Source organism: Caretta caretta, chromosome 3, assembly GCF_965140235.1.
Source record: "Caretta caretta isolate rCarCar2 chromosome 3, rCarCar1.hap1, whole genome shotgun sequence".
Lineage (NCBI taxonomy): Eukaryota > Metazoa > Chordata > Testudines > Cheloniidae > Caretta > Caretta caretta.
In genome coordinates, this window is record NC_134208.1 from 13,343,017 (window position 1) to 13,370,193 (window position 27,177).

The 27,177-nt window shown below is 41.2% G+C and overlaps 1 protein-coding gene across 6 annotated transcripts in view; it reads right to left on the reverse strand.

Moving 5' to 3' along the window:
- Positions 1-27,177, reverse strand: part of TFAP2B (transcription factor AP-2 beta) — a 77,396-nt gene that overhangs the window by 31,675 nt on the left and 18,544 nt on the right. For 3 of the 6 annotated variants that reach the window (XM_048845748.2, XM_048845751.2, XM_048845752.2), the window contains 4 exons: positions 26,710-26,929; positions 24,007-24,125; positions 21,108-21,249; positions 12,725-18,442 (listed from right to left, as the gene is read on the reverse strand). In XM_048845748.2, coding sequence (XP_048701705.1) covers positions 18,142-18,442; positions 21,108-21,249; positions 24,007-24,125; positions 26,710-26,929 — 782 coding nt within the window. In that variant the 3' untranslated portion in view covers positions 12,725-18,141. Of the gene's footprint in view, positions 1-12,724; positions 18,443-21,107; positions 21,250-24,006; positions 24,126-26,709; positions 26,930-27,177 lie in introns of those variants that run through there. The other 3 variants (XM_048845750.2, XM_075126355.1, XM_048845749.2) reach the window with 3 other exon arrangements.

Genomic DNA, 27,177 nt, shown 5'->3' on the forward strand with positions numbered 1-27,177 from the left:
GGTGCAGGATCAGAGAATCAGTGGTTTTATATCCACAGCTCTAGTTAAAATCAATGGGAGTTGTAGGCACTCAAGCCCAGACACTAATAACTGGGTCTACTGAAACAGAGACACTATGTGTCCAACATATGTAAAATGCTCTCCAGCTTTTTCTGCCAGATTCAGAGGCCACTGAGGATTTTCCCTGCTGCTGCTGCTGCTGCTACTCTTCATAGCATTGTGTTTCCAAACTGATAGCAAACATCCCTATTTTAGGCAATGGCCCCTCTTTAAACCATAGCACCTGTCACAGTGCCTTTTTCTGGTTACTTCACATTTCTTTATGCCTGTGCTCAGCTCTGCAGATGATTCAAAGCCAAAAAGGCATCTAGTGAGATATAAATAGCAGAGCGCAATGCAAGTACAATAGGAGAGCACACACACACATCCTTATCTATTAGGATAACTATTATCCCACTTTGGGGGTCAGAGAAATGAGCTCCTCTTGGCATCAGGCCCAAAGTATGCACCTAATACTTAGGTGCCAAAACCTCTCTGAACTCAGGGTTACATAGATAAATCCTATGACATTTGGACACCCCCAGATTTGTGCAGTGTGAGGTGGGGGTGATGCCAAACTCTGGATCCAGATCAGTATTTTTCAGCTTGGGCCTCTATTTAGTATTGTATTAGGTGTCATAAATGAAATTCTCATATGCGTCTTACATCAAAGCAGAATAGGATACTTCAGAGAGGGTGTAAAAGTCTTGAATACTTATAAATCTGCTTGTAAAGCTATAATAATATTTAGCTTTTGTATAGTATTTTTTGTCTGTAGACTGCAAAGTGATTCACAAAGGATGGTATGTATTATTATACCCATTTATGGAAGAACTGAGGGATGAAGGGCTTCTGCAGGCTAGTAGTAGGTGTGGGAATAGATGCCATAATTCCTGACTCCTGCCCTGGGCCCCTACGCTACCTTTCTAAGGGCTTGTCTACATTTGAAAATTTACCAAAATAGCTATTCCAGAATCATTATTCCAGATTTGGAGTACTTACTTCAACATAAAGCCCCATTAAGATACTCTTATTCTGGAATAGGAAGGACTTTTTTCTGATTTCTGATTTCTGATTCAGGCACTCTAATTCCAGAATAAGAGTGTCCACATGGGTGGTCATACCAAAATAACTCTTCTGCAGTAGTTATTTTGGTATATTTCCAAGTGTAGATAAGCCTTAAGGTATATGAAAAGAAATGCATGTACATCTCTGTGTGAGGCAGTACTAAGAACTCTAAAACATAAGAAACTTCAGTGTATTGGCAATAACAATGGGATCATTGCTCAATATTCAGGCACACAAACCACTAGAGCTGAGCAAATAATTTGTAGCAAAAAAGAATTATTTGATTAATTTACCTTCTTTTTATGATCATGCATGGTCTTCAAGTCTTACAGATTATTCATTATTTGAAATCATTTGACAAATAACTTCTATGAATAAATCTTCACCTGGAGATAATCCAGGAGCAGTTCATTGTATCTGATATTTGAAATTCGAGCTGTGCTGGTTAGTTCTGATTGGAGACAGAGTGTATTTGTTGCTATTTCTATTCCCTGATTGGATGATTGTAACTTTTAGGGTATGTCTACAATGCAAGTGAAAGTGTGGTTGCAGTAGAGGCAGGTGGGAGCTTTAATCTAGCTAATTTGGGTAACGATATTACTGTAGACATGGTACCATGGGCTTCTGCAAGGGTTAGCAACCAAAGTGTCTACCCAGGTTCCTAGTAGGCTTGTACTCTGGATGCTAGTGCATGGTGAAGACCACACCACCATATCTACATGACCATTGTTATGTGTGCTAGCTAGATTGAAGCTACCATATGCTACTATCACACCTTCACTTGCAGTGTAGACGTACCCTTACTAACAAGTTTCAGGGGCAAGTACTCATTTTTAAGAGTTGAAAGAGTTGCCACAAATGTCCTGTAACAGTCACTTTAACTTCTGTTTCCACAAACATTCCTATAGAAAATGTGTTGTCTATGCTGATGGGAAACTTACACAATGGGAGTATGAACATAGCAAAAGTATAGTAAGTGGTTTATTTGTGCAAACAGACAATATTTGGGGAATAGCCCAACCCTACTCACAACTGGTTTCACTAATATATGTTAATACCTAATACCACTCTCACCTCAAAGAATCAATCCTGAAGCACTTGCATGAGAGGAAGGTGATCAGGAACAGCCAGCATGGATTCACCAAGGGAAGGTCATGCCTGACTAATCTAATCGCCTTTTATGATGAGATTACTGGTTCTGTGGATGAAGGGAAAGCAGTGGATGTATTGTTTCTTGACTTTAGCAAAGCTTTTGACACGGTCTCCCACAGTATTCTTGTCAGCAAGTTAAGGAAGTATGGGCTGGATGAATGCACTATAAGGTGGGTAGAAAGCTGGCTAGATTGTCGGGCTCAACGGGTAGTGATCAATGGCTCCATGTCTAGTTGGCAGCCGGTATCAAGTGGAGTGCCCCAAGGGTCGGTCCTGGGGCCGGTTTTGTTCAATATCTTCATAAATGATCTGGAGGATGGTGTGGATTGCACTCTCAGCAAATTTGCGGATGATACTAAACTGGGAGGAGTGGTAGATACGCTGGAGGGAAGGGATAGGATACAGAAGGACCTAGACAAATTGGAGGATTGGGCCAAAAGAAATCTGATGAGGTTCAATAAGGATAAGTGCAGGGTCCTGCACTTAGGACGGAAGAACCCAATGCACAGCTACAGACTAGGGACCGAATGGCTAGGCAGCAGTTCTGCGGAAAAGGACCTAGGGGTGACAGTGGACGAGAAGCTGGATATGAGTCAGCAGTGTGCCCTTGTTGCCAAGAAGGCCAATGGCATTTTGGGATGTATAAGTAGGGGCATAGCCAGCAGATCGAGGGACGTGATCGTTCCCCTCTATTCGACATTGGTGAGGCCACATCTGGAGTACTGTGTCCAGTTTTGGGCCCCACACTACAAGAAGGATGTGGATAAATTGGAGAGAGTCCAGCGAAGGGCAACAAAAATTATTAGGGGTCTAGAACACATGACTTATGAGGAGAGGCTGAGGGAGCTGGGATTGTTTAGCCTGCAGAAGAGAAGAATGAGGGGGGATTTGATAGCTGCTTTCAACTACCTGAAAGGGGGTTCCAAAGAGGATGGCTCTAGACTGTTCTCAATGGTAGCAGATGACAGAACGAGGAGTAAAGGTCTCAAGTTGCAGTGGGGGAGGTTTAGATTGGATATTAGGAAAAACTTTTTCACTAAGAGGGTGGTGAAACACTGGAATGCGTTACCTAGGGAGGTGGTAGAATCTCCTTCCTTAGAGGTTTTTAAGGTCAGGCTTGACCAAGCCCTGGCTGGAATGATTTAACTGGGAATTGGTCCTGCTTTGAGCAGGGGGTTGGACTAGATGACCTTCAGGGGTCCCTTCCAACCCTGATATTCTATGATTCTATGATTCTATGTTCAATTTGGGCCTGATTTTGCAACTTTTTCTCAAGGTGCTAAGCACTTACTGATACATCTACCCCCATTAAAGTCAATGAGACTATGTCTTACTATGCTCACCAACATCAGGGTTGTACAATCTAACATTTCATTGCAGAAAACCACAGTTGAACTTTGGTTATGTTTATACACACACATATCACACACATCAGCTACAGAGACATCAATTGACAGTCACTCTGTCACCGTCATATTGCTGTACCCACATTCTTAACAATCTTTCCACCACATGTCTATTCAGTCACATACACATTCAGCCTCACTCTTAATACCACTCTCACCTTCAATTACAATCATCCCCTCTTACCGCTATTAACATATACTCACTCAGACACTTTCACATTCAGTTACATACCCACTCCCCAACATTCCCATTCAGTTATACTCACAAAGCTACACCCACACCTAATTAAAATCACACCCTCACACTCCCATTCAGTTATATTACCAATGCTACACCCACACTTAATTACAATCACATTCAATTAAACCAGCAATTCTGCACCTACAGTGTAATCCTTCCCTCACGTTCACATCCACTTACAGTCAATAGCCCTCATTGGGATGCACATGCCTGCTTGTCATATTCAGGAACACGCAGGAAAAGCCAGACCTTCCTCTGTCATTTTGACCACATAGAAAATAAAGCAAACACAATTGGTTACCAGTAATCATGGAAGGTGACTGTCCCCAGGCAATGCCTCCCTCACAGCAAAATACCCCCTGGGGTGTGTTACCTTCCTATCCTGCTAGATTCTACTATCAGCACTTAGATACTGCTAGTAATATTAATTATAATAAAATAATAATTTCAGTATGATGGCAACTAACCAAGATCAGGGGTCCAGTATGCTAGGTGCTATACAAACACAGTAAGACAGTCCCCTCCCTGAAGAACTAACAAACTAAAGAGACAAGACAGACAAAGGTTAGGGGAAAGGGCCCCTTATCACCACACAGTGCATGAGCCCCTCACAACCATTAATGAGTTCTTGAGCACAATATGCCTTTGGGGAAAAGAAGTATTGTTTTTCCCATTTCATAGATGAGGAACCTGGCCACAGAGAGAGCATGATTTGCCCCAAATCACACGGGAGGTTTGTGGTGGAGGGGGGGATTGAATCCTGATCTTCTTAGTCCCAGTCCAGCACCTTGATCATAACCATAAGACTATCCAAGAGACTATCTCTTCCCTTTGTTGAGCCCACAATTTTGCTGTTGGAAGGCCTTGGGCCCAGATAGCTTCTGTTAATTTCAATGGCAATTTGTCCTGGTCCTACAAAACTTTTTCTGGCAAAATTCAACACCAGCAGGCTGATCTCTGGGACATTAGACCTGATTACGGTCTAGGCCAAAAGTCAGAGGAAGGGATATCTGCACTGATGACATTGAAATCCATGAACCTGCACAGTGATATTGAATATTATGAATAGAATGAACCAAATCAGAAAAATAGGAGCTATGCACAAACACACCATTGAATTTTCACCCCTGCTTAGAATTAAGTTTGATCTGAACCATTTATTTATTTGTTTATTTATTTATATTCTTTTTGCAGTTCTTTAAGCTCCTTCCACCCCCAGTTTTCCTGTTCCTTTGCCCTTCCAGCTTCCACACTGGAAGTAGAAGCCCCTGAAATCTGGCAAGACTTCCTGCTCTTGAGAGATTTCTACACAAATTTTGATTCAGAGAGATAAGCAAAGCTCTGGATAAATAGACAAACTTCCAGTTGCTTATTCAAATGGACCCTCTGATCTCTGTCAAGTAGCATCGGGAAAAAAATAAAATGCTACTTTTACCCAAACAACTTTTGCTGCAGTGATATTTATTATTTTATATTTCTAAATTTAGAATATTTCTACAACTTGTTCCTTGCAGTGGGCTGGATCCATCAGTCCTTATTCAAATAGAAATCCTATTGAAATTCATAGTAGTTCTGCTTGAGAATAGACTGTAGGATTTGGCCCAGTCTATGACTATATGCCTGTTGCCACAATAGGAGACACATGGCCTATTCAGAGATGCCTTTACTGGATGCCAGGCCACAAATAAAGAGAGACATGTGGTGCGGGGTAAAATTAGCCACTGTTTTATTAAATAGCCAATTGAGCCAAATCAACCAAACCTAAATCAGTTAGGATGTCTTTGTTGATCCTGACCAGGACTAATATGTGATGATAACATACACTGGTTCCTGCAATTACCACTCCACAGCCAATCATCCTACCTCCTGAATCCCTGCTCTATGCATGGAGGAGGGGCAAGAGGAGTAGTGAAAGATCCTCTCCTCCTACATCCCAGCCAGGACCTTCAACCAGTGCTGGAGCCAAAAGTGATATATCACAAGGGGGAAGGGCCAGGAGTGGTGTGCCTAGCAAAGTCAACAGCAGGGGTCAGCAGAAAGAGAGCCAGATTCACCCTGCTGTTACCTTGTTGATTTCAGTGGAATTATACCAGTGTAGAAGGACCAAAGAGAGTCATTATTGTAGAATGACCAAAGGGAATATTTGAGTATCCTCATCACAAAACTTGATATTCTTCTATTTTAAACGGCTTTGGGGTGGTTTGTGTTGGTTACTTGTTTTTGTTGTGGTTATTCCAGGCTTGCTCTTGTGAATATTTCAGTTGCAAGTATTAAATCACCCGCTCCAGCATTCTGGCTTCAGACAAAACTCATCCGATGAAGTGAGCCATAGCTAACGAAAGCTTATGCTCAAATAAATTTGTTAGTCTCTAAGGTGCCACAAGTCCTCCTTTTCTCTTTGACCTTGTAACCCTTTCTTATGCAAGAAACCCTTTCCATCTAAATTTTCAAAAGTGACTAGTGATGTTTAGTGCCTCCATGTTGGGGAATCCCATGTATCAGACATCTGAAAGGAGCCTGGTTTTTGTTTTTGTTTTTGTTTTCAGAAGTGCAAAGTGTCCAACCATTCAAAGTCCGGCCCCCCGTCAGCTATCAGGAGTTGGCCACCCTCAAAATGGAAGCACCCCCATTCTCTAGCAACTTTTGAAAACCTGGGCTTAGCCTAATCCTATGAAACTGCTGGGGTCTGCTGGTGTATATGTGGTTGTAGGATCACGACCCAAAATCGAAGTCCTAGGTGTGCCAGCGAGGCAAAATTGGAATCAGAAGGGAACACACTAGTGAGATCAGGATAATGTATGTTATTGTTGGTAATAATCATTTATTATTGTTGCTGTTCTTATTGTATTTTATTATAAAACAATGTAGGCTCTAAATGTCTGGGTCCACAGCCAGAATAAAAAAAAAACAAAGCCTGGGCCACCTCGCCTTTAATTTTCTAACTGCTGTTTTGTAAGGCTGTGTCATGCTTCTCAGTTCAAACACGCTTTGGCTCTTTATTATTCATGGGCCTTTTTCTCAGCCAGTGGTGTTGAATAATAAAACAGCCCAGGATCAAATGGGCCAATTCTCCACGCCTGACACCAACTGCTACTGTTCACTGGGCTCCGCCAAGCGTTGCCTCTGATAATGAGTGGGATTTGGTTAAACAGTAAATTAATGAATAATGAAATATCCAGGTTGATCAGTTAGAGAGCACGCTTGCTTGGCCCCTGGCGAAACGCTCGGGGCAGAAATTACTCTCAAACGGCACTTGCCTGTCTGCTGGTCTGGGTAACTATTTTACAGCCTATTGCTTGACAGAATGCTGGGGGGTTGGGGGGTGGGGGGTATGGAAAGGGAAATGGGGAGGGAAGCGGGCAGGACAACCTAGTTATCACCTTGCTAAATAATGTATATAAGGAGCGATTTGCAAATATGATTCTGAACGTCAAACAGTGGGAGAGTTTAAAAAGATGGCTAAGGGTAGGAAAGAGCCGGAGCTAGATGACACTGATTTAGTTGGGGATTGGTCCTGATTTAGCTGGGGATTGGTCCTGCTTTGAGCAGGGGGTTGGACGAGCTGACCTCCTTCCAACCCTGACATTCTGTGATTCTAGACAGCTAGATACAGAGGGAGGGCGGAAATTAGAGCCCTCCTTAGAGCAAACCCATTTGTTTCAAACAGCAACTTTGCTAGAAGCAGAGCTGCCCTGTCCCCCGCAATGGCAGTGTGTGCAGATCCCTTGGGGCTTTCACTCTAAAAGGCGATTCCCTGTATCCAAACAGGGCCATCACTGGAGACAGCGGCAGCTTTGGCATTCACTGCACTGGGTGTAGGATCGGGCCCAATGGACACGTTTCACTGATTGGCTACACGTTTTCTATAGCAAAAAAAATACCTACCCCACCCCATGGCCACAGAATACGTTGTCCCTCCCCTCCAGATTGAAGTTGCTGGATACAAAATCCCAAATCCTAACTGCAATACTGAAGGGATGTACTGTACAGTGACACAGATGTGAGTTTGCGTTAGACAAGAACTCTCTTATTGAATAGCACTGTTATAGCCTATTCCCCCCCCCCTCAGCTTCCAGCTGAGTGGGAGAGCACCTGGCTCAAAGATTGTACCGCAGATTATGGCATCCCATAGATGTTCAAGGACCGCGGGCACATGAAGGAAACTAAGAATGACTCTAGCAAAACGCATGGAAGGTGGCCACCTATTTGGTATAAACAGAAAGAAAGAGACTAACCCAGAAGTGAGAAAATAACTCTCTAGACTTCATTTTCTGCTCTGGAAAAGACAAGTAGCAGTAAAATACTCCCCACAGGTCAATAATACACGTAGATACACAGACCCACGGAACCATTACTTATCTCTCGCTACAGAAAAAGCATCCCCTTATCACACATAAATGGCGTTAGAATTACGCCCTAGCAGAGATCGGGACTGTTACTTCCCCGAAATCATTAGAACATATTTCAAACAGAAGGGGAGGTCGAGCAACCCGACCCCAGCCTTTGTTATTCTTCTAATCTCCAAACTTTGGAAGCAAATCCTGATTTCCATACGCTACGGGCGGCTGCGGGGTGAGGCGGGGGGGGGGGGGGGGAGAGGAGCGGTGCTTACAACATACAGCCTAGAGGTCGGTGCTTGTTTCGTTTAGGGTGTCTGATGTCGCTGGGAGGGTATCCCGGAAAGTTAAGGGCTAAACAAACTTTCAAAACTTAAAAGAGAGGGCGGCACATTCCATCTGCCCACAAACACCAGAGAAGGGATAGAACCTGAAGACTTCACTTGAATACTTGGGTTTTGTATAACCAAAGGGGTGTGAATTAATTTGGCTGGACCAATCTGAGTTTCCCTCCATTTATATGTTTGAGTATATACGTTCGTATATAAATATACATGCACATTAGCTAGCTAGATAATGTCACAAGCAATTTAAAATCTGTTTATTATGACTACGCACATCATGCACCAAAAATGGTCTGAAAAATTGCATAATCAAAAGTCAATGTTTATAATACATAAATAATCATTTTAGAGCATTTCTCTTTTTTCCTCTTACTTATATGGTTCCAATTATAAATAGTAAACTGATGTTAAACCAGCCTATTTACATGAAGGACGTGGGCCGGGCACCCTTTGCTAAAAGTTAGCTTTGTTTTATCAGGCAATTTGTTTCCCCCCTCCCCCACTTCCATTATAATTAGCCATTGTATCATTATTCTACCATCTTTAATACACAGCTGGGCATGCTCCTTTCCCACCACCTAAACGGAACGAACTCTGGAATCAAACAGAAACATCCGAGTCAAAGCGAGATCAATGACGATTCTCATCCTAATTGTTGCTCTCTGCTTTTAGCCTATTTTGAACCCGGAACGACAGTCCTTGCTCCTGTAAAACTCGCACTCCCTCCTGTAAAACACCCCCTCCCCCCGACACACGCACACACAAACACACACTGTACTCATGCTATAATTTTAACCGAGGCAATACTTCCAAATACAACTGCGAAAGTAACTGATGCTCTTTGTCAGTCTGAATACCTGACTTTGATGTACACTCATATGGAAATATCAAAACACTCAGACACTAGATTAAGTGTCCCCTTATATTGGGCATTTGTCTGCTCCTGTATCTGAAAATATATCAGTAATAAAGAATAATAGCAATAAATTATGATATTATAATATAGTTCAGAATTGATTCCCAATCGTGCACTCGACATATTGCTATCTTTGAAAGGCAACAAAGGTAAACCTTCATACATCACTCAACACCACAGATAAGACGTTGTTTAATTTACTTTTCGTGGTTGCTTTTTCAAGTCTTGTAAAGAATGTAATTCCCTTCTTTAAATTAATGGATACAGTTGACAGTGTCTATTTGATCTCTCTTGGTGGGAATATAAACGCATCAGTGCAAGTGTGAAATGCTTCACTCTGAGAATTTGGGGGAGCAAAAATAATGACATCCAATGCCATTTTATAGAGAAACTGAGTGGCAACTACAAAGTCCATTCTGTAATGAGTGCCTTCTACTGCGTTTTTAGCCCGTATCGTATTAAGAAATGGTCACCCTTAGTTGATGATCAACAGAAGGATTTTATATGTGACACTCAAGAGATGACATTGACAAATAGAGGGACCATCCTGCTCCCATCGAAATCAAAGGGAACTTTGCCATTGGTTCAAATGGGAGCTGGAACAGGCCCATAATCGTGTGTGTGTGTGTTTCATATGAAATTTGAAGACATGAAAGGGCGTCAGAAGTGTTATCATTTACTTAGTGCAGCATTACATTTAGCAGCTTCTGCCTCGGGTACATATGTAAATAAAGAAAACTCTACTGCACATGGCAGAGCAATATTTGCAGTCACTTTCCCTTTTAACAATGAAGTCTGAAGCTAAGAGTTTCAAAAGGAAGGGCAAAATAAACTGCTTCTCTACTTCTTCATGACGCTTGTTTGTTTCTGATGGGGTGATTTTGCATATGTATAATGCAGAATTTGGAGGAGGAACAACAAAGAAAGTGTATTTATTTGAAACAATGTGGTCTGAAATGTCCTGAATTCTACACATATGTATCCATCTCTCTCTCTCTCTCTCTCTCTCTCTGTTAATGAGAGAGAGACAGAGAGAGAGAGTTCAATGAATAGATTTGTAGACTGGACAGACGTTTGACTACTTTCATCACAGGGACAGCGGAGATGATATTTATGAGATCTGGTATAAATGTGGGGCACTCTGTTTAGGTGGGCCAAAAAGGAGTTCACCCCAAAGGTATGAAAGACAAAACTGATGTTTACGACTCTATAAATCAATGTGAAGTTGTGTAATAGAAAATAGAGCTAGCAAGAGTTTAGAACAGAGAGTGAGGCTAGACAGAAAAAGGAAAAGGGCCTCCCCGGCCATGACTGAGAGAGCAGATTATAAAAGAACAGCGTGGTAGGAAGTTTTACAGCGACACTTTAATGGTGGTGGTGTGTATTTTTAATCTTAGTTGATAGGGATAGATAGATAGATAGATAGATAGATATCCGGGGCCTGATCCGGATGGATTGAAGCCCCTGGAAGAAGCGCGATGAGAGCAGGACTGATCCCTAGGATTGTTTTGCTTCGCGCTATTGCATTTCCAGAACACGTCCCGAATTTACTTAACTAACTAATTCATTAATTAATCATGATAAATCTTAATGAAACTGCGATTACAGCAACGTTACAGAGCCCGATCCTGTCGTTTCAGTGCAAACGCCCGTCTGTCATTGATATCCTGGGAAACTTCCCAGCCCCCTGTTAGGGTGTTTTAACGGCAGGTAGAATCAAGCCAAAGGGATGGTGAGTTATCCTGGTTCGTTACCAAAGACTTGTTACGTCATTGTTGCAGGGTAACAGAGAAACGTCCTGGTCCTCTCCCCTCGCATCCTCCCACCTTTCGTGGGCCTGCCACCGTGGGCCTGCTAGCGCTGTTTTGAATATTTCATGCAAAACATATGGGCAATAGAAAACGCTTTGGAAATAAACGTGTCTAACTTTATCTGAGCAATTCCACGGAAAATCATTAATCCTCTTCCTGTCCAGGGCTGGAGAAAACCCTCTAGATGGTTTTTAATAGATTTTGTGGTTGTTTTTATTAACCATTGCAAGCAGTAGATGGGTCCCGGCCCGCCTACAGTGGCGTTAATTGCCAGGATTAAGACTCTCAGAGTCGCTGTTCCCCTTGTGTTTTCTTTCCAGCTTTAGTTTGGGGCTATATTGCTTCACCCACTGTACATGGATCTTCAAAATACTTGCTATGTGCGCATTTTTATAATACGGATGAGCCTTTCCCATAGAGGCGAAAGTAGGTCACAATTGACTCCAGCCCTTGTCTGGCTGCTGCAAACGGCGCCTAGAATTCTTTTTCATAAAACAGACTTGGATTTTTTTCTTATCTTGTGTAATAAATTATTTCTATTCGTGGAGTCAAATGGGTGGGAATTTGTGTTGGTTGTGTTGCTCTATAGAAATGTAAAGCAAAAAACTTCCAACCAACCCCTGACATCCCCCTGCCTTTCACAAACAGGAAAATAAAACCAGCTAGGATGTGCATTCAGTCTAAGCTGGGACAGATAAGCCACTAATTATCCAGATTTCTTGGACCCTCAATGTTCCATATTTGTCTAAACACATGCCTATATTAGTTCTAAGAGGGGAGGGTCCGGACAAAGGCTAATGGCATTGGCAGGGGCTAAACTGGTAGTTTTCCCATTTCTAATTTGCATTGAACAGTGTTCTGATCTCATTTAAAACATTTACCCTCAGTTTAAATCCGGAGTCATTCCAGTGTCACTCCAGATTTATATTGGTGCAAATGAAATCAGGATCTGTCCCTATGTTCCTTATAAGTGTCACTTCCAGCACAAAAAAAGGGCTGCTTGGGAATTCTTTTTGCTATGATCTCATTCCTGGTGCTGCAGTTATACAAAAGGAGGGTGAAGCTAATCCTACCTTGTAAATATCAACACCAAGCTTGATCCATTGAACATACAAATAGAGCAGAAATATCTATCCATCGATCCCCACACATATAACTGGGATGGGTACAGTGATACAGCAGTGGGGATCTCGGACAAAATGTTTCCTGTTATAATAATACAGAGGACTTTGTTTTACTAGCTCCTACTTGGATCTGAGAAGATGTATCACTAATCTAGCTAGTACAGGCAAAATTAAACAAAAGATCACGTTCACATGGCATGAGGTTTATTATGTCTGTTTAGAAAGAGGAGGAAAGGATGGCAAAATTATAGACACCTCTGAATCAGACAGAAATAAAATGCCAACATTTCTGAGAAGCAATATTTATTGTAATTTTTTTTTTAAATGTAGAGACATATCCTAATTTTCCCAAAGCCCAGATTGGGAAAATAAAGACTTCTTGGCGTTATAAGTAAATCCGTCTGCAGAACTGAAGCAGCACCAACATTCAAAAAAACTGAAGAGGAAAATACAACAAAACACAACAATTTTTATTCTTCTTATTATTTATGTAAATCAGGTCATCACTGGACAAGAAACCAATTTCTACCCATTACCATAACAGCTTGTCTATAAAGAACAGAAAAAAAAATTCAGATAGGATACTATCTAGTGTCAAGCGGTTTTTTTTCTTTCTTTTTTTTCTCTTTTTTCTTTTTTTCTTTTTTTGTTTTTAAATCCCCCCACCCATTCACAGAGGTATAGATTCACAGATAAATAACTCAAAACTACTTGCTCGCCATATTTACACATTCCCGTTAAATTAAGCATAAATAAATATGTACAAACTTAACATTGAATGCCTCTCCGCATTTCTTTTTAGGAAGAGTCGCTCAGCTGATATTTCTCACTATTCAAGGTGATCCAAAAAGGCATCAATTTTGGCATAAAAAGGGTGGTGGTATCACTTCCCACTTTTTCAGTTTTTATGTTCATTTTTATAGCTATTTTTGTTTGTGGGTTTTATTATTAATTATTATTATTATAATAACACGTAGACATACTTTGGCACACAAGGGGTTATGAGAGATAGGCTCTTTTGTACTGTCAGATATTTCTAAAATGTATTTTTTAAAATGTTTTCTTTTAGATTGGTATAAGGAAATAGAAAAAAAATTAGTCTCCTTTAAGTCAAAAGGGGTATATTGTTGGATAACAGAAAACTACTTTTCCAGTAGCTCTGGCGATCTTCAGGACCTGAAAGGCGCATTACTGGATCGAAGTAAGCTAGTTGTTTTTTTCCCCAATTAACAAAAGATTAAAATGGTGCAAAACAAAAATCTAAGAAAAGCTTTTCAGAAAACATTAGCAGGGTAACTTTTAATCTTAACAGCTCTGTCGTTTTCAAATTGGTGGGCATATTTCAGGGCTTCAGAACTAAAAAAAAAAAAACAAGCTCAAGGTATTTGTTATAGAACTTGTTCAAGCTACAAGACGGTAATTATATAGATACACAGGTACATTTAATTGCCTGACTAATCTCTGGTCATGGACCCTATTGCGCTATCAGCTTTGGGTTCAATAGAGACTTTTGGTGACATGATATGGCCCAATATTAATTAAATACCCAGGTTTTCTCCCCATCCTTAGGGGGTCCCTAGAAATGATCTATGTGACATAAACTAGACTCTGGATTCTTTTCTATCTCGTGTTAATAACAAAGTGGCTTATCAGAAAAGCTGCAGACAGCACAGGAGCTGAGTTGCTCAACCTGGGATACACATGTATATATATTAAACAAATTGTTTAAGGGTGAAATTAAATTTACAGTAACCCACCTGTTTGGTTTGAAAACAAACTTTTCAAGGTCTCTCCTTAAACGTTGCCCTTGAGTTAAAAGCAAAGCTGCCATGTTACTCCTCCTGTTTATTGATTTATGATCCCGAGGAAACCAAATCTTTTAATAACTCAATTATCAGATAAACGTCAAAGGTGCCTAGTCTGGGGAAGTGCAAAAAGACTGGGTAATGCCTTGCAATTAAGTTATACTTTCGTGATATTTTGAGAGCAGGAGGCTGAATTATGTGTTTAGAGGGATAGATTGTTCAACAAAGTTATAATAATCAGTAATGGACGCCTGCTACCAGTTGCCAAATATTAGATTATGGGAAATCAATTAGGTTTTAAACCCATGCCATGTTTTTGCAATTTAGAAATGTCCACGAGCTTTCTCTCATTACTGGGATGAGGGGGCGGGGAAATATTCCACTGAAATCAATGGGTTGTTTGCCCGAGAAAAGAGAGAGCAGGTTGTTGCAGGCTCTTTCTACCCCATCGAGATGTTTAAATCTGTTGAATTAAACTCCTGTTGCCTTCACTGGGTTTGGATCAAATCTTACGGGACTGATCCTGCTCCCACCAAACTCAAAGGGAGTTTTACCATTGATTTCAGCGAAAGCGAGATCGGGCTCTTATAGTGTGTTTATAATGTATCTGCTCCGAGATTAATTGCAAATGGCATACACTTTTCAGATATACTACAAGATAGAGAAGCTGAACTGTAGACTCCTTGGGGCAGGAACTTTATATCTTTATATCTATTTGTGCAGATTGGGACCTGGTGGTGTTTGGGGCTTCTGGGAGCCATTTCATAAATATTAAGCAATAGTAGCCATTTGTTCAGTACAACAACGCCTTTTGTGTTCAATAAACCCACTTCTGCTGCTGCGCGTTGGAGAGTTTTTAGCTATGCCTGTCTGGCACATTGCAAATGCTCTTTACGTGGACCAGCTTCTGCTGCATGCAATAGTTGGTGACTGGTTTCCAGAAACACACTTGTCTCTAACTGACAGAAAAGAGAGACATGCCTTGAAAGAAATATTATTGGGATTAATTTCCACTCAAGTGTTTCCCCCCACATCACAGAAGTGGCGAGTAGGCGGTCTTGTAAGGAGGCTGAATTATGATGTCCATAGGCTAAAGCACGCTGACTTCTCTTACAGGTGAAATCAAGGGAACTACTGGGAAGGATTTGGCCCCAGCTGTTCAGATGCTGTGTAAACAATCAGAACCAAAGATCGCAGTGACCTGCCTCTGCCTCTCAGCCATAGCTGGAAACTCCTAGATTCTAATCCTGTCTCTGATTTGCTGAGAGCCTTTGGACAAGACATTTAACTTTTCTGAGCCTCCGTTTACCCCTTCTGTAGAATGGGGATAATAATGTTTGTCGGCTGAGATTTAAATTAGGATTTATTTAAGGCTAAATTTTACAGGGTTAATATTCCCATTGGCTGGAATGGGGATATCCTGTAAATTAAGGTCAGTGGGATTTGTTTTATGCATGCTCAAGTCGCTGGTTTGAAACGCAAGGTAAATTTCTTCTCTTGAAGATAATCCTCTATATTAACAGTAGCAAGGGTAGGAAAGCCAAAGAGGATCTCAAATGTAAGTATTTCCGAAGTCTGGTATTGGTAGCCAAGCAAATGAGGATGGGGCTGGGAAGCGAAAGGCGTGGTCTTTGATTTGTTTTAAGAAATAATTGTTGGGGAAATGGAGAAAGGGGCAATAGTTTTACACGAAATTCATTTCCTCCCTTGCAGTTATTTAGAAAACAAAGACCACGTCCAGAGGGTTGACCTTCGTCTCTTTGGGATTTCAGACCTGCCTGAGACTCAATGAATTCAGCATCTGATCTCAAGTTGAAACAGAGGGTGAAATCCTGGCCCCACTGAAGTCAATGGGAGCTTTGCCACTAATTTGAATGGAGCCAGGATTTCACCCAGTGAAAGGATTCCTTAATGCATTAATCTCTCTACCCCACCGAATAAATACAATTCTCCAAGACTGAACAATCCAAGCTGAAATTCATCTCCTTAAGCATAGGTATTATTTTCCATATATGCCATAGAAGGGCATGTCTTTAAAATGTATATTAGTCATAAACCATCACGTAATGCACCCAATTACTGCAAAACAAAAAAACAAAAAACCCACAACATCGGTGTTATTTTTTCCTCCTGCTGAATTTGTTCTAAAACAAGAGTCACAGAAACATCTTAAAGAAAAGGAGGACTTGTGGCACCTTAGAGACTAACAAATTTATTTGAGCATCAGCTTTCGTGAGCTACAGCTCACTTCATAGGATACATGTAGCTCAGGAAAGCTGATGCTCAGATACATTTGTTAGTCTCTAAGGTGCCACAAGTCCTCCTTTTCTTTTTGCAGATACAGACTAACACGGCTGCTACTCTGAAAAAAGAAACATCTTAATAACTTTCTAGAGAGAAATAGATTTCCTCAGAGTGAGATAGTCATTTAGGGCATTCGCCTGAAATCCCACCCCTCCCCTAGCAAGCACCCACACCATTGCATTTAGCAACTCCTTTCACTCTGTGTATCAAACACTAATGCCCAAACAAGTGTTTGCAACAACCCTTCGACAAAACGGTATCCTTCTTCTCAATATTACATCTCGATTTCAGTTATTTTTAATCTGGTTTCAATTATTCCCTTTGAGCTTCTTTAAAGAAGGACACCTGCAGAATTCTGAAACCACTGGCTTTGATTTAAGAAGACAAAAAGTATTAGAATTGTGGATTATTTTTCTCTGTACCTGATATATTGTGTAGGGAGCTCTAGTCCTCTTTGAAGAAGCTCATAAGCCAAGCGGGCAAAGCTTTGGGAAACAGAAGAAAATAAAATAGTGCATACTCCTGAGAAGGAATTACATACTCAATTTTTGTTACTAGCACTTCTTTTTTTAAATTTTTTTTTTTTTGCTAGATCTCTCTCAATACACCCACACTATTAGAACAAATTAAATATAGAGACATTAGCATTGTTGGGAATATAAACCCTTTAGAGGAAATTAGGATACCTTAAATATAAGATTATGAGTTTTAAACAGCATTAACCTCTTACTGGACCTTATTTTCAAATTTTGCACCCTAAGAGCCAATGCAGTTTTGTCATCAATGCTAAATACCAAATTATACATATCTAGCTGTAAACGCTGGTAATCTAAGCAGAGAGTCTGTCTAGACCAGGAAAAGAGGGTGCCTTTTCAAAATTGAGTTAATTAACTGGACTGAGCTAACATGACTTGAAACACCCAATGTACTGTAATTAATGTAGACACTGTAATTAATGTAGAAACAGTTTAATACATTTACAATTCTATTAGCAAGTCATATTGTAGCCTTTGCTACCCAAACCAGCCCCTTTTCTAGTCTAGATAGATCCGGAGCAAGATAAAATGAGGGCAGGGTTGGGAGTGAGGGGTGGTGATGCTAGGAGTGGAAATGTCCCAGATAATATTATTGGAAGATTTTTTGTTTGTTTGTTTTCCCAAGTGTAGACACAGGACATTGTTTGATTTAAAAAATAAGATAGACTGTACATCTGAGCCCAAACAAGAACCAAAGCACGGACACCAAAGTGTTTCTCGGATTTCTTCCAATAAGTTATTCATTTCTTCCTTTTATTATTATTATTTTATTTCCCCCCCCCTTCAAAAAATCATTTTAAAAAAAGGTGAGAACAGAAGTGGAAAAATCCTGGTGGTTGTCTTCAAATGTTCCGTGTAAGAGACATTAAGCCACTGTTCTTGCTCCATTGTGCGCCTCTGATCTTAAGTTATTGTCTTTCTTTTTATTATTATTTTTGTCCTACCTAATATAATTCTTCCAAATCCCAATCCAATATTTTTAAAGCTAAAATTAAAACTGTTTTGTTTTAAAAGATTCTCTCTCTTTTTTTTTTAATTTATTTATTTTTCTCCTTTTTTCATTTTCTGTGTTTCTCTTCCTTGTCTCCAGTTTTACTACCTGGTCCTTCCCCAGATGTGTGCCTGTTAGCAGTGTTGTTGTTCAAGAACATCTTGTCCATGCCTTTGAGAGCTTCAGTCAGGTAGTTTTGGAGGGCTGTGAGGGCAGCACAGATAGCTGGGGCCCCAAAGCCATGGGTGATGAGGCTGAAGTGAGTCAAGCAGCTCTGAATGCCTGGTTCCAAAATAGGGCTGGGCCTGCTGTTGCCAATCGGCGTCCTGTCCTGGGCCAAGAGATCTGTGAATTCTTTACAAAGTTGCCTGCAAGGGTAGCAAAGAGAAGGAAAGAGAGAGAGCCCAGAGTAGTCAGAGTCACTTCACTTCACTTTGATTAACACTTTGTACACAGCCTGAGACTTCCAAGGTGTCTGACATGCGTTAAGACAGGCAGCTGCCCCTCTCATCCCACCTTCCCCCAACCACACACATGCTAGGAAAATGTACTATAGTCATTTTACACATAAATGAACTAGAGTGCAAGGAGGCTGAGGGCCTGGCCCAAAGCCTACTGAAGTCAATGAAAGACTCAAACAAAGCACCACAGACAATTGGTATTGAAGTTGGATACAGAACTCAAACCTGATAGATAGATACCAGTTTTCTTTCTATCTGGAGCTTGATCCTGGTATTAATTATTATTATTATTATTATTTTCTCAGAGATGAATACTACCTGGCCTTCATGTGAATGCAGTACCACCAATAGCCTGTAAATGACTCATTGGGATGACTGCTAAGCAGGATTGCTGAATGCCAAATGTAGTCAGGTCTTTCTCTTCCCATGAATCCTGAATGAACTCTTCACATGGGCGGGGGGAGTGTTCAATGATGTAAGCCAAGAGTTGCAAAAGTGACTATAGAGTTTGCGTGCCTCTGTTTTCTGAGAGTTCCGAACACTCACCTTCTGGACACCAGGCCCCCTTTAGGGTGTCTCAAGTCTATCACCCCCAACCTGAGACCCCCCCCATCACTTTTGAAAATCTTGGCCTGTCACGTCCACACATTCTGTCATAGTCTCTAGTCTAGATGCTTCCAGGCCGTCTTGCACAGAGGCAGCATTGTACAGATTCTGTGCCGGGTAGGGGTATTTCATATAATACCATGGGGGGTGGGGGAATCCCCATGATCATCTGACTCCGATTCGTTCCTTTTAAAATCAGGTCTCACTACATCCGGTGCCACTCCTGGAATCTGCCTCGCTATTTGCAGAGCGCCCGCCCCGCGCGCTCCACGAGCAACAAGGGAGAGCGAGCCGCCAGGTACAGTTTTGCTGGGGCAGCAAAAGGTAGGTGAAGACCTACGCAACAGCCTTTGCCCAGGGCGATAAATAGATACCGGTGACTGGTTGCTGCTCTGCTCTTGCCTGGCCGAATAGAACAAAAAACACCTTTTGGGGGGCAGCGCTTCAAAAACGGGGGAGGGGGGGGTTGACCTTTGGTGCTTGTTTATCTTCATAACAGCTCGTTTGCCACCTCGGAGGATGAAAATTGAATCCTTCCCTTTTCATTGGGTGGCTTCCTATGGCTATACCTCCCTTCGCCCCACTCACATGGCCCCCAATTAAACAGGTGCATCATCCCAGGCAAAATAGAAACTCAGAGGGGAAATGATAATCTGCCCCCCCCCCCAAATAATAGCAACACTGAGGAAGGAGAGAAGAGTTCGTCTGTGATCCTCTGAAATTCCCGATGGGTTAAAGAGTTCAGAGAGTGGGGAAAGATAAAAGTCTTATCCACTAGGAAAGTGCAAAAGAGGAAACTTTGAGTTTGCAGAGCAAACGGTAATGAGTCAAACCCTTCAAAGCTTCAAAGAGCAAGGCAGGGTCTGCGAGCAGTTAAAGTTCTGGGACAGTAATATCTTTTGACCCTGCGGAAAAGGGCAATCAAATTCCAATCACGTCTAAAAAAAACATCTGGACAAATCTGAGTAAACGATTTTCCACCCCTCCATATATTTCTTTAAATTGCTCTGTCAACGGAGCAAGCGACGTCCTCGAGCACTAAATAGTTTGGGTCTCGCCTGCGAGAGAGTTAACACAGGGGCCACACCCAGAGCTCACCACCGAAAACCTGAGCTGGCCTTGAAACACCAAACCATATAGCGCGAGAGCCAACGACAGGAGTAAATCAAGCGAACTAGAAAAGCTCCTGCAAGAGACCCAGAGAGCTAGATCTACTGGCAGATTTACAAGGTCCCCCCCTGCAGCTGCACATTTCTTAAGTCTACAGGTGATGAACGGTGCACATTTTGGGGAGGGGAGATTACAAATTATTTGGTCGGGGTATTTGATGGATAAGGCTGCTCGCTCTTGAAGTCAAGGTGAGTTTTTCCTTGGACTTCAGTGGGAGTGGAGGCAAGGCCCAGCCACTCCTACACAGAGAGAGAGGCATGAAATACACAAATAGAGAAAGAGAGGAACGCACGCCCGAAAACAAACAAGAGGAAAGAGAGGGAGCTGCAAACTCGTACACAAGGAAAGAAAGAAACACGGAGACTCCAAACAGGTGGCGGAGGAGCAAGGGGGGGGGGGGGGGGAGAAAGATACACAAACCTGGGGACACGTGCACGCTCACACCGACAGAAAGTGTCCAGCCACCGTGCGTGTTTCATGCGCACACAGCTCCAAAGCCGCGGGCACAGCACCAAGGATAGGCACAGACGGACACGTAGCGTTACAGGTCCATACAATCAGACCCAGGGCCAGGAACACCCACAGAGCCCAGCCTCTTCCCCCCCCCCCCCCCCCCACACACACCTACCATGACCGGGGACAGCGAGGGAGACGAACTCGAGAGAGGGCGATCAGAGCAAAGCCTGTCCGAGGAAGCTCCGCAGAGCGCCAGCGAGCAGGGGCCGCGCGGAGGAGAGTGAATGTCAAAGCCCTGAAAGCAAAGCGGGCTGGGGGGGGGGGGGGCGCTCCTACTCACTTGGTAGCCATCAGCATGTTCTTCCTGGAGTGGAGGTCGCTGGGGTCCGTGTGCTGTCTGTTCAGGTACTCGGAAACAGCTTTGGCTGGGAACTCCGTTTCACAGATGTATCCAAAATCCCGGGCTAAGTGAACTGCTTCCCCTGCAGAGAGATGGACCGCCTTTGGTCACCACAGCCCAGCACGGTGGGTTAGTGAGGAGGCTGACCAGAAAGCGGTTCAACGCAGCCCGCTGGAGTAACCTGAAACACCTTATTGCCGGAGGTGCTGGGCACACTTTGAAAAGATCCGCTCAATTTGGCATCGGGGAGGCGCAACCCCAAGGGAATTCAATGACCAAGGCCGCCCCATGGGCCCATTATTCTTGTGTCAGTCTCTTTCAGCAGAGCACATCCCTAGTTTTTGGTTGAAGGAGTCTTCGCATGGCATATATGGTCTTAGCTCTATTGGCTTCAGTTGAGTTTGGCGATTTACAGTGGTAGCGGTTCTAGTCCCGCGCGCAGAGAGAAAGTGGGTTATCCATACATAGATCAACTCGACTTTCAAGGGTGCGAAAACAAAAGAGACGTCCTGATAGGAAAATGGACCCGGCCTTTAAATGTGCAGAATAGGTTTGTATTTTCATATACCAGAAAAGTGGCCCAAAAGCTCTACCACAGAATATCATGTCGTGTGTGTGGGGTGTTTATATTATACATTATTATAGCCACATCTGGAAAAACAAAGCAGCCAAGTGCATTGTATCCAATGGAAAGTGCAGTTTTGCATAGATCTGATCACAATGCAACAGAAGCTACCCATTCTACCCGCACCCTACCCAAAAAAAAAAAAATCCCAATGAACGGGGACCTTTCATATGAAAAATAATAATTATTCTAACTATAATTCTAATTGGCATTTCCTCTGCCTGCCTGGTTTCAGGTTTCTACCCTCCAGAGGTTCATGTCATCAAACTCCTACTGATGTACTTTCTACCACAAGAAGAAGACACAGTAGCTGAAGAAAGGGGGGGGGGGAGAACAGACTCTAGGGGGATCCCATCAGATTACAGCTCAACCCCTCTAGAATAAAGCATTAAAACTCTTTAAAGCACCGCCTGCAGGACCACGAGGAAGATTTCTAACACGCAAACCAGCTATGTCTAATAATTCTAGTACCACATTATTTTTAACGATCAGGACTTGCTTTAAAACGTCATGTAAAAAGCAAAACAAAAAACACAACCCTTCTCAATAAACACCAAAAAGATCAATCACACTGCCCGCCAAATGCAAGAATTTCAACTGACGGTTATTTCCCCCCACACCCCCCCCCCCCGCCCGCGCGCACACACACTAAATTATGTGCAGACACCCCATCCTCATTGCTTTTTGTTAATCCTGGCCGGAGATGAGTGAAACATTTATGCTATAGGCAACATAATTTAACAAGAAAAAAAATCCTATTGTCAGAAAACAAGATAAATCTAGAGCAGATGCAACCTCCTATATGAGAAGGGAAATCTTGTAAGGTAAATTGTTGATTTTTAAGTAAATCAGAGGTCAGTAACATATAATGATATAAACATTGTATAGTTTTATATTATATTTATAATGTATGTGGAGTTCTATAGAGAGAGAGAGAGAGAGAGAGAACTCCACATACCTTTGTGCTATTTGTCAACTTTTAAGATGTTCTGATTTTGCTATTTGTATGTATAGTTTTACACACACACTGCATAGATATAGGTATGGGGTGTGCGTTTGAAACTACCTATTAATTAATACATATGAATATGCAAATCAGACTATGAATGTATTTTCTTACACTGTAAATGTTTATATATAGTGTCTAACTGTGCATTCATAGTTTGATAGGCGTTTTCATGTAATGTACTATGATTTATATATATATATATATATACACACACACATACATACACACACACTATATCGTCAAAACGGAAACAATACTTATAACTAGAACGAATGTCTTGATTTTGATTTCACATATGAGTGTGTAATTATGTATTGCATTTATAATTAAATCAGAAGATTGTAAATTAATATACAGTACAAGTCTATCTGCACATGCATATGAGATACGGCATAGTGTGTTATTGTACACATTGAATGTTAATCGCCTCTTTGTGTATGTATATTATACATACATATAATTCATAGTTATATCCACATAATTGTTAGTTATAATTTCTGAAGAACCAATTTGCCTCAGAATAAATATAGTATTTCCTAAAAAACAAACGAGAGTCTGTGGATTCCACATTTCACGTCAAGTACGGGATAGCGTTTGTTCATTTAAGAGGAGGTATAACTTAAGTATTTCTCCCCCCCCCTTTTGTTTCTTTCTTTTACCCTCCCCTTTCTTCTTAAAGAAAGGGCTCGTTTGTTTCTTTGTTAAACTTTCACCCTCCGGTAAACTGTACTTATAACTGTTAATTTGTAATAACTTCTTTCCTTTGCTGAAATAAAAAAAAAGTTCTTTATTATTTTCGTTCAATGGCCGTATTGTAATGTGCATCTGTCATAATTAAGGTTGGAAGTAATGAATTAGCTAAAGTCCTGGATCCAGCACAGGCTAGACCATTATTCAGGGTAGGGAATGGGAATACTTGGATAACGGCAGAGAAAGTTCGATTCTGCAGATCTCACTGAGGCAAACCTGAATTCAAGACACCCATTGGAGTTAATGGGAGTTTGATCAGTGACTTCAGCGTGACTTAAATGGGGTCCTTAAAGTCTTAATTTCACCCACTATTATGCATGTTAAACAGATCTTAATGCCACCGCTGCAACGATTTCCACTTAATCCATGAAACTTTGCAAAATGTCAAACTCCCAAACCGAAAAGAGTTCGGAGCAACCAACAGCGCGAAGAGAGCGTGCAAATTCACCGCTTACCTTCCACCAGGGAGGTGAGTAAAGTGACATTTGCGGCCTTACGCCTGCCGGCTGGTAAATTCAAACCGATTTTTTCTAGCCTCTCTCTCAACGATCTCCCCCCATTTTTCGATTTGGCTCTGGAATTGCAAAGAAATTAACATTCTGATTAACCTCGGAATGTCCCTGAAACAAACTTTTAGACTGTGCAATCTAAAGACCACTGGAGCTTGAAGGGGTTTTAACTTGAGGTTAGCATATTGTGTGCGTGCTTGCTGGTACAGTTTGCTGAGGTTTGCTTAATTTGACTAGGTTCCCCCTCCCGCTTTAGCTTATAGAAAACAAATTAATAGAATGAAATAAGTTCTGTATAAGCTGCTGTTAGGGAAGAAACCAAATTGGTTCCTACAGTATAAGATGAAGGCGTATTAGGATAAGATTGTATATCTAGGTGGAAAGACAGGAGTATTGGATGAACTGATAGGGCGTATCTAGAGGAAGCATGGAGGACATACGGGAAATCGATAAGAACACTTAAGGAAGAATTCCATAGATATTATACAGGAAATGTTGAACTATTATATATGGAACATGAATAATTAGTGATAAGAGTACCTAATGGAATATATATAGCAGATTATTGATAGGGACATTAAAAGGAAGGCTGTAATATACATGGGAAATGTCGAGTTATTGTTAGGGCCAGGTATAGTTTTGTACAGATGGTTTTAAATCCGGGGGTGAAATACTGGCTCCATTGAAGGCAATGGCAGTTTTCCCATTGACTTCAGCACGCCAGGATTTCACCCCAGATCTTTTATCGCTAACAGCTTTTTTAACTGTATACAAGGAATATGAAAGGAAGTCAAATCCTGTTGAGAATGTCTCTCTACCTAGATTCTGGTATCTCAGTATTTTGTGACAAAGTAGATAGGAACCAATGGCAAGGTTGCAAGAGAGCAGCCATCTATATTTCACATGGTCTGAAATATAGATATTTAACCAAAAGCTTCTCTAAAATGTAGACTCAAGATACAAAGTGAAGTCAGCATAGACCACTGTTTGGGTCCTGGGTCTTCTCCAGAAATCAATGAGGCTCAATAATGGTGCATGTGTTTAACCTTGCTAGTTATATTTTCTATTTGAAATCTCTCTTGCAGATGTTCTCTTTGCTCCACTTTCTATGACAATGCACAGGCAGATTCTCATCTGTAAGTAAAAAAAATCTGGCTTCTTCTTTCCTAACAATATGTCCACATATGACACTCTGGGAGAAGGACTTGGGCAGAAAATTACCACAGAGGAATGGGATTTGCTATGGGAAGGAGGACCAGCAACCTCAGTATCTATTACAATAAAAGAAATGTTCTTTAAGGTACTGCTTCAGTGCTACTTCACACCAGTCAGGTAAATTTTAATACACATACATGTGTGTGTATTAACATTAATCTGACTGGTGTGAGGTAGCACAGAAGCAGTACCTTAAAAGAACATATCTATCTATCTATCGTGTATATGTATGTAAAATGGGGATAAATATTGGAGAAATTGTGGTTAAAGTGGAGATTTTATGCATATATGGTGGATATGTCCAGTCATTAGAAAGTATCGGGATAAAACCTGCAACTAAATATCACAAATTGTTGGATATTTATCACCAAATAATCCTTTGGTAGTCCTTCAAGGGCTGCCCAGTGGAAATAGTCACACACAAAAGTAAATGAAGAATTAATAATCTCATCTGCTGGTAGATGCTGGACTATTGGTAGCTTCTCTTTAGAAAAAGAAAAATAGTCCAACCTTAGAGGAATGGTTCAAAAACTATGGGAGGCTGTTATGGAAAAATTAACACACCAATTATGTACCAGCAAATTAGATAGAGAACAAATAGATACTTAGATATTTGGTGGCCTTTTGGTCAATATCAGACAAAGTACATTCACCTGAAAAAAAACCCCCATCACACATGGGTCCATTTTTTAAAATATTAGCATTTAATAGACATGTCTGGTCCCTTAAGAATGTGGATACAAAGATGTCACTAAATCAATAAACTCACAAGAAAGGACATATTGTAGGTGTAATGATGCTCACTCTGTAATATAGTAACATCCTTTTAAATAGGAATATCTGATGACTATATTCTTGCATAACGTCTCTTTAAACAAAAGCTAGCTTTTGTAATGAACGCTTTGTTTCTGATATTTAACTGGCAAGGATTTGTAAACTTCTTAAAACTTCCTAACTTAAATAAATAAATAAATAATAAATAAAATAGTGTTTCTTTGTTTTAAATCTCTGCTTCTTTTACAGGCAAAAATCATAATAGCTGAGCTTTCTTATCTATACTCCTGTATTCATAGGGAAGACCTTTTATTTAAATAGAAGCCTTCCTCTAAAATGTATGTTTGGGTAGATGAATATATGTATTTGAGAGAGAGAGAGAGTTGGGAAGAAAGTGTATGTGTGAGAGAGAGAGATCCCTTATTGACCTTACTGTGAGCTGCCTTCTCACAGTCTTGTACACTAACATAACTTTATGCATTAATTTCCATGGTTTTATGTTGCTGCTTATTTTTGCCTTGCCTTGAGTTCTACACACACAACTACAAAATAAGAACAACACATATTTGCAAATGCCTTTACCATAGTATAGACCTTAGACAAAATCCTTAGTCTGTGTATGTGTCTACATAAATACCCACACTTGCTGCAAGCCCTTACCTTCTAAGTACTCCTCCTAGGAGGGATGCATTCAGACACTCTGGAGGCGAGAGGCGTCTTTGAACTTCTCCCACAGTTACTTTATACTTTGAAGTGGAACTAAGCAAGGACAAGCGGCCAGGTACTGAGCAAAACACCTCTCCCGTATTGACTGACATTCCACCCAGGAAGCCATCTTTATTCATCATCAGAGAAGTAACAGATTTTGGAGGAACTGGAACTGGGGAGAGAAAGAAGGGGTGAGTGGAGGTATAGAACATGACCACACATAAGAGTACAAACTGACCAGACTGGCTAGTCTGACATCCATATCACAGCTGAAGAAAAGTGAATTCATAGGCCCAGAATTTCCTAGTAGCTACACCAATAAGAGTCACCCTTGCCTTGAGTCTACAGGAAATTGACCTGGATGGGTGATAATGGATAGGTAAAGGTGCAGTGGAGTACAGCTGATGTATATTGGTTTGA